At 42.4% G+C, this 12,709-nt stretch overlaps 1 protein-coding gene across 2 annotated transcripts in view; it reads right to left on the bottom strand.

The window, feature by feature from the left end:
- The window catches only part of TTYH1 (tweety family member 1), a 93,883-nt gene that overhangs the window by 25,292 nt on the left and 55,882 nt on the right, over window positions 1–12,709 (bottom strand). For both annotated transcript variants that reach the window (XM_072156842.1, XM_072156844.1), the window contains exons 4-5: window positions 8,010–8,230; window positions 1,757–1,852 (exon numbers count right to left, since the gene is read on the bottom strand). In XM_072156842.1, coding sequence (XP_072012943.1) covers window positions 1,757–1,852; window positions 8,010–8,230 — 317 coding nt within the window. The remainder of the gene's footprint in view (window positions 1–1,756; window positions 1,853–8,009; window positions 8,231–12,709) is intronic.

The following is a 12,709-nucleotide window of genomic DNA, read 5'->3' as shown; positions in this document are numbered from 1 at the left end:
TAACATCGTGTTTACGATGCATTTTGTTAACGGAAATGTTAACAGTGATGTAATTAGGCAAATCACCTCTCCTCAGCTGTTGTATATGCATTTCAAACGCAATGAAAACGCAGGTCAAAATGCAACATGTGAACGCGCCCTGATAAATATGCCCCATTATCTCTAACTGAAAGCTGTGGAAACACGGTCGGGCCACTCAACTACTAAAGTATGGAGAAACTGGCAGAGAGGAGATCTGCAGGAAAGTACACTGCCGTCTGTCATTTCTCCAACAAGGGGAAAGAGGAATGTGCACAGAGCAAATTGTAAACTATTAGGCATTTTGGGGAGCACATATTTGTTTATGAGGTTCTTTATTGCTGCCAATGATGCATCTCAAATCTCCTAGAAAAGAAGCTGTTCAGGAGCCAAAGATGTAAAGCACTGGCCTCTAACAGCTGATAAATGATAAAACAGTACAATAAACGTGCCCCAACATGTATACAGAGGTAGCAACACCATGAGGGAGATTTAACAAAGTAAAGGTGAAAAGAGACTACATAGGGGGAGATCTGTTAATGTGTCAGTCATTAGACCAGTGCAGCGTGGAACTAGACTAGTCTTCTGCTGCGCCAAATTTATCAGTGGGGGAATTTATTATGACTGTTGTTTTGGAGTGCCTGCAAGTGCACTGCAACCCGTATCTACTAAGTGGTTCCAGCCTCTTAGCAGTATGAAAGCGATATCCGCCAGGGCAGACCGGTTTAGAGCAGTTATAGTCTTGACCAGTTTTCTGGCGGAGACTATGGTAAACACGGTGGGTTCCCATGCACCTCCCATCCTCGAGATGGGACTTATTATATATGCCTTTTCCACCAGAAAGTCTGCCTTTCTTGTGCCTGATGATAAATCTGGTGCAGTAGAGGACTGTTGAGTGGTACTTTTCACCTCCTATTAGTTGCGCCAATTTCTTTATATTCCTCTGAACTTCTGGGGGGAGATGTATCATTGCAGTAATGTCATTTTATTTTTCTGTCTTTGTCACATTTGTGACTTTTCCCAACTCTACACTTTTCAATTCTGTCTACTACAGTTGGATTCATGCGATAATTCGGATTTATAAAATGCAACTATCAAATTTAGGCGCAAATTCACTCCAGTCCCTGCTAAGAAAGAACTTAAAGGGAGATATTTATAAGGACCTCTGCGCAACGCCAGTGGCGCAGAGGCCCTGAAATAATCGCAAATGCTAGCTTATTGCTAGCTTCTGCGATTATTTGCCCCGATCCGCCACCTTCACGCCAATCGGGAGTGGGTCGGCGCAGGGCGTTACTGTCTGTGAAAAAGTCGTGAAAATTTGCCGGCCTGGCGTAGGATAAGCGCTTCGTAGCCTCCCGCCCCGAAACGTCAAGAGTCGGAAGCCTCTTGATGTATCGGGCTGCGAATTTGCAGCAGCAGGGAACGAGCGCCAGCGTATGATAAATATCCCCCAAAATTTGCATAACCACTGCAAACATTAACGCCTCATGTGCTACAGTTATCAAGCTGTCTAAGCCACTACAGTACAGTATATCCGATGTGCAAAAGAGCTCGAAAACAGTATAAAAACTTGAGTAAAAAGAAGTCTAATACCCCCCCCCCCCATATTTCATGTCATGAGACAAACCAGTGCTCCCCCCAATAGATTGCTATTTATATTTATAACCGCGCTTACATCTTGATTGCATTGCTTCTTCTAACTGCATTATACTAATATAACACAAGGGGGCATACTCACACAATCACAAGCCACTTGATCTGCTTGGCCAGGCCGAGTAAGGTGAACAGACAGATAATCAGATCCAAGAGAAGCAGTAGTATATAAGCCAGCCACCTGCAGATAGACAAAGCAAAGGAAAAAGATCAGCACGGGACAGACGGGTGTGTGGCTGGAATCAGCTTGCTTGCACACAGCCTGCCGGATTTAGATTGAGGCCTGGTGTATTAGAATGAAAAAGTATATATTCATGCTCTACATGATATTTCTTATTAAGAACAAATAAGGCCTCTTCCACACTTGCAGATCAGTTCAGAGTCTGATCAGGGTTTGGCATCAGAGTTCAAAGGGGCCTGAGGGTGCTGTCACACGTCGCGTTTACTGCATGCGTTTAAAAACGCATTGCTACAGCTGAAGGGATATTTCCCTAATTAAACAGCTGTTAATGCTTGCGTTTACAAAACGCATGCGTTAACATCGCGGTTAACGCATGCATTAACAATGCGTTAACAACCGCATGCGTTAACCGCGATGTTAACGCATGCGTTAACAATGCGTTAACACTTGAGTTTTGTAAACGCAAGCGTTAACAGCTGTTTAATTAGGGAAATACCCCTTCAGCTGTAGCAATGCGTTTTTAAACGCATGCAGTAAACGCGACGTGTGACAGCACCCTGAGGCTGCAAAAACAGTAATTGATTCTAACAGGAATTTCTTTTTATAACAAGCAGACCTCAGGTGTGAGATCTATTCAGTGAACACATAGCAGTCCTTCAACTGTGATCAAACTTCTGTCAATCCTAGATTATACATCCACTTTTCACAGCCTATTTTCGGAGGGTAAGGTTACACAGCTCTCTAGGGCTACAGCCTGTCTGAAGCTTTGTGTATTTCATTTGCTTAAACTAGTTAGAATTAGGGTAGTGGGGGTCCACTATGATACATATCCTATATATAGATAATAAACTGTGATTTCTGAAGAAATGTAATTGCATTGTAATAAAATGGATCATAAACTATGGGAAGCCACCTGCTTTGGTAACCATTTCTCTCAAGTAGACACATTAAAGGAAACCTACCACTTGTAGTGGCAGGTTTCCGATGGAAATACCGGGCACCAGCTCAGGGTGAGCTGGTGCCAGAGCTTATTTTAGTTAGTGTTTTAAACCGCGGTATCGCGGTTTAAAACACTTTTTAAACGTTATAGCCGGTGCAGGCAGGTACGCGCTCGGCGCTTACCGTGCACGCGGCTCTCATTCACTTCCTATGTAGCCGCGCGCACGGTAAGCGCCGAGCGCGTACCTCCCTGCGCCGGCTATAAAGTTTAAAAAGTGTTTTAAACCGCGATACCGCGGTTTAAAACACTAACTAAAATAAGCTCCGGCACCAGCTCACCCTGAGCTGGTGCCCGGTATTGCCATCGGAAACCTGCCACTACAAGTGGTAGGTTTCCTTTAAACTATATTCTTCCTCTGAAAGTCAGGGATACAGCCTTTGCAAAAGCCTAAGTCACATTGTCCTTATTTTCATAATGTGCCTGAAGCATATGTTCACCTTTAAGTGTCAGTTCATAAATATAGGCATTATTTACATAATCCTTCTGTTTTTAACACAGTACATTAATTATTACATATTGCGCTGACCTTGGGTGCCAGTCTGTGTTATACCCCAGAGCTGAAATCTCAATTCTGCTGGTTGTGAATAGGATAGTTATTAAGTGTGCTAACAGTCCTATCTGTGAAAGTTCTATCTCACAGTGAGGCAGATATATAAAAAGTGTCTAAAAGGCAAGTGCAGGGCCAGTTCACACCTTAGGGTGAAGACACACGTGCTGTTTTTGGGCCGGTTTTAGTTAGTGCGTTTTCACATAGTTAAAAACGCATCTGTTTTTGTCCGTTTTTATTGCGCAATTTAAAAAAAATCTGACAAAAACGCATGCGTTTAAAAAAACAGATGCATTTTTAACGCGTTTTTAACCCCTTAACGCTCTGCGCCGTAGCTCTACGGCGCAGAGGTATAAGGGATGTATGAAGAGGGCTCACGGGCTGAGTCCTCTTCATACAGAGGTGGGGGTTTTTGCATTTTGCACAAAACCCCCACCGCTAATAACCGCGGTCGGTGCTTGCACCGATCGCGGCTATTAACCCTCTAAACGCCGCCCGTAAAGTCGCGGGCGGCGTTTAAAAGACGGCGGCACGTAGGCGCCGCCATCTTTTTTTCGATCGCCACGCCCCCGAACGTCATCGGGGGGCGGCGATCGGTTACCATGGTTGCCTCGGGTCTTCTCTTGACACGAGGCTACATGGTTCATGCAGGTTCGTTACAATGAGCCAGTGGCTCATTGTAATGTAAGACCTGCAAAAACGCCATATATTGCAATACTGTAGTATTGCAGTATATGGTAGGAGCGATCTGATCATCTAGGGTTAATGTACCCTAGATGGTCTAAAAAATAGTGAAAAAAAAAAGAAAAAAAAAAGTTTAAAAAATAAAAAAAATTAATAAAATATTAAAAGTTCAAATCACCCCCCTTTCCCTAGAACGGATATAAAACATAACAAACAGTAAAAATCACAGACATATTAGGTATCGCCGCGTCCCAAAATGCCCGATCTATCAAAATATAAAAACGGTTACGGCCGGCGGTGACCTCCGAGGCGGGAAATGGCGCCCAAATGTCCGAAATGCGACTTTTACACCTTTTTACATAACATAAAAAATGAAATAAAAAATTATCAAAATGTCGCACAGACCTCAAAATGGTAGCAATGAAAACGTCGCCTCATTTCGCAAAAAATGACCCCTCACACATTTCCGTGCGCCAAAGTATGAAAAAGTTATTAGCGTCAGAAGATGGCAAAAAAATTTTTTTCTTTTTTGTACACATTCGTTTAATTTTTGAAAATGTATTAAAACACAATAAAACCTATATAAATTTGGTATCACCGCGATCGCACCGAACCAAAGAATAAAGTAGGCGTGTTATTTGGAGCGAAGAGTGAAAGTCGTAAAAACTGAGCCCACAAGAACGTGACGCACGTGCGGTTTTTTTTCAATTTTTCCACATTTTTTTTCAGCTTCGCAGTACACGGCATGTTAAAATAAATAACATTACGGGAAAGTAAAATTTGTTACGCACAAAATAAGCCCTCACACAGGTCTGTACACGTAAAAATGAAAAAGTTATGGATTTTTGAAGTTGGAGAGCGAGAAATTAGCCGAAAAACCCTCCGTCCTTAAGGGGTTAAACGTACTAACGAACTAACGTTTTTAGTTAGTACGTTTTCACATTGTTAAGAACGCATGCGTTTTTGACCAGTTTGAATTAAGATAATTGGTCAAACCTGTCAAAAACGCATGCGTTTTTCACGATCTGAAAACGCACTAACTAGCGCTTTGTCTGCGCTTGCGATCGGGCCGAGGCCCGCCGAGTGGGCGCGACTTTGTCTGCGTTTGCAAGCGCAGACAAAGCGCTACGTGTGGCGCCAGCCTTAGTGTGAGCCAGGTGTGATCAAACACGAAAACACAAGCAAATCTTGTATCTTATCTGTTTGGTTCACAATAATTGATGCAAAAGTCTGATGAAATAACTGACCCATAAATGGTGCGGTCATACGTGGCATTTTCAAATACCGAGGGGCAGTGCATGATCTGATCGCATTAGTAACCAATACCCGGGTACAATAAAATGAAAAACCCTCAGATTGTGCTTTAAAGGAAACGCATATGCGACCAGGCTGAGTCCCGCCCCTGGGCGTTTGTAAACTTGCAAGTAAATGTCATCAATTTTTTTTTGTAGTCCCATAGACTTCTTTTGCCCTCTGTGATACTCAAGGTTAAAAAAATAGGACAGGTTTTAATAATTTTTTTTTTTTTTAATGGACAATGCATCAGCGTAAAACACCCATAGAAAAGAATCATACAGTGAGGGCGCGTTCACACGTTGTGTTTTGACTTGCGTTTTCATTGCGTTTGAAACGCATATACAACAGTTGAGCAGAGGTGATTTGCTTAATTACATCACTGTTAACATTTCAGTTTACAAAACGCATCGTAAACACGATGTTAAGGCAGGGTTAACACATGCATTTTGTTAACGCATGTGTTAACATTGCTTTACAAACGTAAACGGTAATGTAATTAGGCAAATTACCTCTCATAAGCTGTTGTATATGCATTTCAAATGCAATGAAACCGCAACAAAAACGCAACGTGTGAACGTGCCCTAAGGGTGCATTCACACGAGGCGTTAAAGCATGAAGTTTTAAAAGCATCACAGCAGCTGATAAGAGGAGATGTGCCTAATTACATTGCTGTCAACACATGCATTTTATAAACGCTATGTTGACACAATGGGGGACATTTACTATGGTGTTTCTGCCAGTTTTGTGGCGCTCTCACCACATGTTCTGCTCTCCTACCTATTTATTAGCTGTCGGGGACAGAAAAAATGACTTTTTCCGTCTGCTCCGACTCTTCTCCGAAAAGGGGCGTGGCTTTGGCGGAGTGGAAACTCAGACACAATTAATATGTGTCACAGCCATTTTTGGGCGCTGTAAACTGGCGGAAAGTAGACCAAAAGAAAACTGGTCTAGCAGGGACTGTTGGACACATTTCTGGTGCTCGGGACAGATTTTGGTCCCAGGGACAGAAAATGGTCTCGGGGACAGAAAATGGTCTCGGCGCCAGAAATGTCTCTGCACAGCTCTACAATATTAAATGTGTATCTTCGTTCCGAGAGCAGGTCGGTAACAAAGCCAATGCAGACACCGACACTTTAAGTAAATGTCCCCCAATGTGATTAGGAAAAGTACATTTGTGTTTGTTAACACAATGTTAATGCATGTGTTAACAGCTGTTTAATTAGGCATATCTCTCTTTAGCTGTTGCAATGCAATGCATGTGACTGGACGTCAGACTGCAGACGTTGCACAGAACCCTTAAAAAAGGGTTTTAAATATAATGCAAATGAGTCTGAGGGGTTCCAGGCTCCATTAACACCCAAGAAGCACAAGGACTCCCATGCTCATTTTCATAATTTTAAAAAGCCTTTTTTTTTGGAAAAACAAGGAAAGGAGAAGCTAAAAGAATATCCTACTAGGGGGTACACACCTGCATGTAAGTGTGCTTGGTTTACAATCCTTGATCCTGGTGGTAGATGCCCTTTAACCCCTTAGGGTGAAGACACACGTGGCGTTTTTAGGCCCTTTTTTGGCCGTTTTTAGCTTGAATTAAGATAATTGGTCAAACCTCCCAAAAATGCATGCGTTTTAAAAAAACACATTCGTTTTTTACGATCTGAAAATGCACTAAACGAACTAAAAACGGCCTAAAAAAGCCACGTGTGTCTTCACCCTAACCGACATATGACGTAGGATCACATCAAATGCCGGCAGCAGGGGTATGGAGAGGGCCCACGGGCTCTCCATACAAGGTGGGCATTTGCTGCATATTGCAAACACCCACCAGTAACATCCCCCCGATTGCGGGTGTTAACACCGCCGGCAAAGCTCCTGGTGGCATTTAAAACCTTGGATACGACCGCCACCTCCCTTGACGTGATATATCAAAATATAACGGTTATTCACTGCGCTTAATCCGTAATGGAAAACAGCGGCCAAAGTGGACTTTTTTGCCATTTTGAAAAATACAAAAAAATTCTATAAATCATCAAAAGGCCAAACAGTGCTAAAAGTCATCAAAATTCTCAAAAATGACACCACCCACAGCTCCGTACAACAAAGTATGAAAAAGTTATTAGCGCCAGAAGAATTTTTTTTGTTGTACAGGAGGTTTTGATTTTTGTAAATGTATGAAAACATTATAAAACCTATACAAACTTGGTATCCCCGTGATCGTGCCGATCCAAAGAATGAAGAAGACATGTCATTTGGGGCGCACAGTGAAAATAAAGGTATTTATAAGAACTACAAATTTCACGCTCAAACTGAGCGCTTCATCCGGTTCATGACATACCAACAGAATATGATTTGGGCAGTACAGTGAAAGCCCTAAAATCCAAGCCCGAAAGAAAATGTTGCAAATGCATTTTTCCACCAATTTGGAATTTTTTCCCGTTTCCCAGTACACGCTATGGAATATTAAATGCTGTCTCTAGGAAGTGCCATTTGTTACACAGAAAGCAAGCCTTCACCCGGCGCTTTACATGTAAAAATAAAAAAGTTACACATTTTTGGTTGGGGAGCGAAAAATGGAAATGCAAAAATGAAAAAACTAGTTGGTTGTTTAGAGGTTAAAGGTCAGAAAAACTCACCTATAATCTTCAATAAAATTAACCTGTTCAGCCACAGCATTTGGATTCAGCTCAGCTCCCTTCCAGAAGGACATCTCTGCCAAGTGCTGAGCCACTGATTCCACTTCTCTTCTCGTGTTCCGAACAATGACCAAATAATCTGTGCGTTTGGTAAAAATCTCTTCCAGCTGTGTCAGGTCGCTCCTCACTACAGAGGTGAGAAGTTGTACAGTGTCTGCGATCTGTGAAAACAAATTCTTTATCATTTTGCTAAAGAAAAGCAGATAAACAGAAGATTTTTTTTCAAATTCTCATAACCATAACAGTCATAACTTTTTTGATTTTTCCTTGACATAGCTGTATGAAGTCCATTGTTTCAAGGCAACATAAAACAAAGTTTAAAAAAAATAAAATAAAATAATTCCTTTATTTATATTTTGCACACAGATTATTAGTCACCTGTCCTGTAGCATTTTGGATTTTCTTTGGATTTCACAGAATCAGCAATTCATCCTTAGCAGTGGAAATAGTTTTGCAGGAATTTTAGTCCAAGCAGAGAGCATAGTTACTTGCCGCCAATTTCTTTAGGTGGAGTTAGTGACATGCTCTGAACAGCATGTTATTCAAACACATTGGGGGAGATTAATTATGGCTTCTCTAAGGCTGGAGCCACACGCACCACTTTGTCTGCGTTTGAAAACGCAAACGCAGACAAAGCCGCGCCTACCGGGGCAGGCCGCGGCCCGTAAAATTAACGCGAAACACTGATGGCTCGTTCCCGATCGCAGGCGTTTCCATAGAAACGCTGATGCGATCGGGCCGAGGCCCGCCCCGGTGGGCGCGACTTTGTCTGCGTTTGCAAGCGCAGACAAAGCGCTACGTGTGGCGCCAGCCTAAGGCACATGAAACTCCCCGCCAGTTTTCCTGTTTCCCCCATTTTCCCGACCTACATGCCACTCGGCATGTGTGGTAGCGGAGGCAGGGAACAGGAGGGATCAGGATGAGCAGGGGCTCAAAACGCACGTTTACAAAACATTTACAAAACGCACTGTAAACGCGATGTTAACGCATGCGTTAGTATTGTAATTAGGCAAATCACCTCTCCACAGCTGTTGTAATGCGCTTTAAAACGCAATGAAAACGCAACCAAAGCGCAATGTGTGAACACGCCCTTAGTGTCTGCCTGAAAACAGACGGAGACTATAGCAAAATACTCAGCCAGTTTGGACCTTGTCTACAGGTCCAAACCAGCGGAGTTGGCGCCCGTATTTACTAAGAGGTCGGTACAAAGTTTGTTGAATAATAGTTAGATTTATGTAGTGGGCCAAGGTCAATGCAGAGTCAGGAATATCCACTGCAGACAAAAATTGTTACTTGTAGAGTTACAGTATAGCTTCTTTCTGTAAAAGAAACTACACCATGTACGTAATATAACACTTATAAGATATTAGCAATGGGCCACCTGGCTACACAAACAGGGACGAACATGTTTTTTGGTGTGAAACACCCAACCTGAGTATTGGTTATTGGTTATCATTTAGCATAATTTCATTTATTCTTATTGCCCCACCAGATTCCTTGTGTCCAATATTGTACCACAAAATCTCTCTCCTGTAGGAAGTTGTAATATAATAATCACTGAGATTAGGAAGCCATTCTTGTTTACAACTCAACGCTAGAAACCTGTCCCTATTCTGGAATGATTGTTGCTGTGAACAGTGTTTGTGTTGGGGGTAGATGAATTATTGCCCAATTTTGTTACATTTTTCTATATATAGCAAAATGGTGAAAAAGTGGCATTTTGGATATTTGTGCGCTATTTTCTGGGTTCAACACCAAGTATAACCATTATCATATTTTTGAAAATGTAACATTTTTTTACTATTTTTCAGACCCCTAGGGTACTTCCCCCTAGGTTGTCTGATTGATGCATAACATATACCGCCATACTACAACACACCAAAGACTTGAGGCTGTCATGGCAACAGATAGCTGCTCCTATGACATCATGAGATGCAACAATCACAACAAAGTTGGTGGCGCCCAAGCACCACCGTCTTTTAAATGCTGCCTCTGTCAATCAAAGGGTTAACACCCCCAATAGGTGATAGCACCAATCACAGGTGTTGGCGGTGGGTGCTTTATGCAGCAAACCCAATGTCTGTATGATGAGGGCTCAGCTTTATACATCCTTCACATCTATGTTATGGAGTTTTAAGCGCTTTGAGGACATTACTGGGGGCTGTGAAGACTTTGGGGGGTGTTGTATGGCACATTACTTGTGGGCTGTGAAGACATTGAGGGGGGCTGTGGGGGACATTACTCAGGGCTGTGGAGACATTGGGAACATTACAGGGGACTTTGGGGACATTACTAAGGACTGTGAAGACATTCAGACATTCGGGGGGCTGTTGGAGACATTACTGGGTGGTTGTGAAGACATAGGGGGCTCTGTGGGGGACAGTACTGGGGGCTGTGGGGGCCTTGTTAGTGGGGCTGTGGGGTTAATTACAGTGGGTTGTGGGGGAGATCGGGGGCCATGATGACATTGGGGGGTTGTGGGGAACATTGCAGGGCACTGTTAGGGACTTCTTAGTCGGGGCTGTGGGGAACATTACAGGAGGCTCTGGGGAATTTCTTATTGGGGGCTGTGGGACATTATTGTGAGGTGTGTGGACATTACTTAGTGTAGCTATTATGTGAGGGGCTCATTTATGTGGGTATGATTAGACAGGGAATTATTTAGTTTAGGGTTGAGAGCTAATTAGTGGGGGGCCACAGGTATTAAGTTTAGATTACATTCTTACTTGTTAGCTCTAAATTAGGGAACATTATTCAGTGGTTGGAACAATGACCCTTATACCATGGTGGGCCAGTAATTGCAATTTTCATTATGAAGTATGGCCACAATGGGGTCCATGTACTGTGTGTAAACTAGAATGTATGTGTATATATATATATATATATATATATATATATATATATATATATATATATATATATATATATATAGGTTTTATGGCTGTTAGAACATGTTATACTAGGTATTTCTGTGTTAACAGTATTTTCAGGAGGACTTTCTGTCCATCTCTTTTAGGCTCCTTTTCACATTATGGTATATGGCAGTTGTATGCTAGCCATAGTGGCTAGCATACAGCCACCATAGGAGTGCATTGTGCAATGTAGGGTGAGCACAGTCATGTCTCACCAAGTCATTGCCAGAAAAAATATCTTTTTCTGTAAGAATGGCCCAGTTGTAGGGCTTCTTATGGAGGGGGAAGGAGTGTGGAGCAGTCACTCATCCACCTCCCCAGCCAAGCAGTCCTGGCTTGGGTGTAGCATGTGTGTGTGAAAAGGGGCATTACAGTAAAGGAGGGCGAGTGTTTGTGGTAGGTAGGACACTTGTCCCGCTGTCCGGGCAAATTTTCCCACTGTCGTTGCTATCTACGCCCTCAGTACACAGATAGCGATGAGCTTTGTAGTGGTGTAGTGGGTACACTCTCTTCTGCTGGATATCAGATGTATTATAGTGGAATAGACTGCTTCATACATTTCACATATAAGGTGTTAATGGCTGTAATGGATTTCAAGTAGAAAGTTGCACAGAAGAAACAGATTTTGGAGTAAGAAGTTCAATACACTGGCCGGAGAATACTGGAGTTAATTTGTGTCAAAATTTGCAAGTCTTTATTGCCTTTCTAAATCTGGAAAATTAGGAGAAATTAAGGAGAAAGAATTGCAACTGGAAGGTTTGAAAAAGTCTCAGAAAAGGTGTGAATATGGCACAACATGGCCAATGCTGTTCTGCAAGTTTTATACTAAACCGCAATGATACATTCCCCCAATGTTTTTGATAATTCAAAAATGATTCTACTATTGAATTGGTAGTAACTAGGGTTAGGCCCAAACTGCAAAGTCTGGGTTTGTTCCAACCCAGGATTTAGCTGACCCCCCCCACCACCACCACCGTTAACGACTGCGATCGGCAGTGATAAAGCCTGAATCGCCATTTAAATAGCAGTGGCTGCTCACGCCTCACTAACCTGTCGGTGTCACAGTCATTTTGGTGAGGATTGTTGATCCCTGATGACATCGCTGGGAGCGACGACCCTTTTTAAAATGGCAGAATGCAGTAGTGCTGGCATGTTAGTGCAGTGTGCGTGGGCGCAGTAATTTATATGCCACTGACAACTTTGCCAGCAGCATCTAAACTGTCCGATCGCAGATGTTTCTGTTTTGGGTCCCGAACCCAGTCAGGTTTTTAGAATTTTAACCCTGTCAATCATCACTAGTAGTGACTTTAGTAGTTTGCCAGATCAACAAAAAGGGATATTTAAAGTGTCTTGTTGCCTAGTTGATAAAAAAATGGAGTGCTTAAATTCCCATGGGACCGCCCTAATCTGAACAGTGAACTTCTACTTTCCAATCCTAGAAAATCCCATCTGTTGGCATGTGCTTGAGCCGATCAGCTGTAAAGTGTCAGGAATCCAGGTACCAAGTGACATCATAGCTGAAATTACACATTAAATTCTGTCTAGGTACTTTATTTTCAGCTTCATCCATAACAAGGTGGAGCATTTCCCATACAAATCGAGAATTGCCTTCTTACCTCAACCATTCTTGGAGCTGGGTGGGCTTATATTACAATATGAAATTCACCATGGAATTGTTCTTTAAGTACAGCAAAGAAATTATGGCTTTGCTTCAAATATTAATATGTC

The sequence above is a fragment of the Engystomops pustulosus genome, chromosome 6 (genome assembly GCF_040894005.1).
Source record: "Engystomops pustulosus chromosome 6, aEngPut4.maternal, whole genome shotgun sequence".
Taxonomy (NCBI): domain Eukaryota; kingdom Metazoa; phylum Chordata; class Amphibia; order Anura; family Leptodactylidae; genus Engystomops; species Engystomops pustulosus.
The sequence above is the reverse complement of the archived record's forward strand: the minus strand, read 5'-3'. Positions and strand labels throughout refer to the sequence as shown.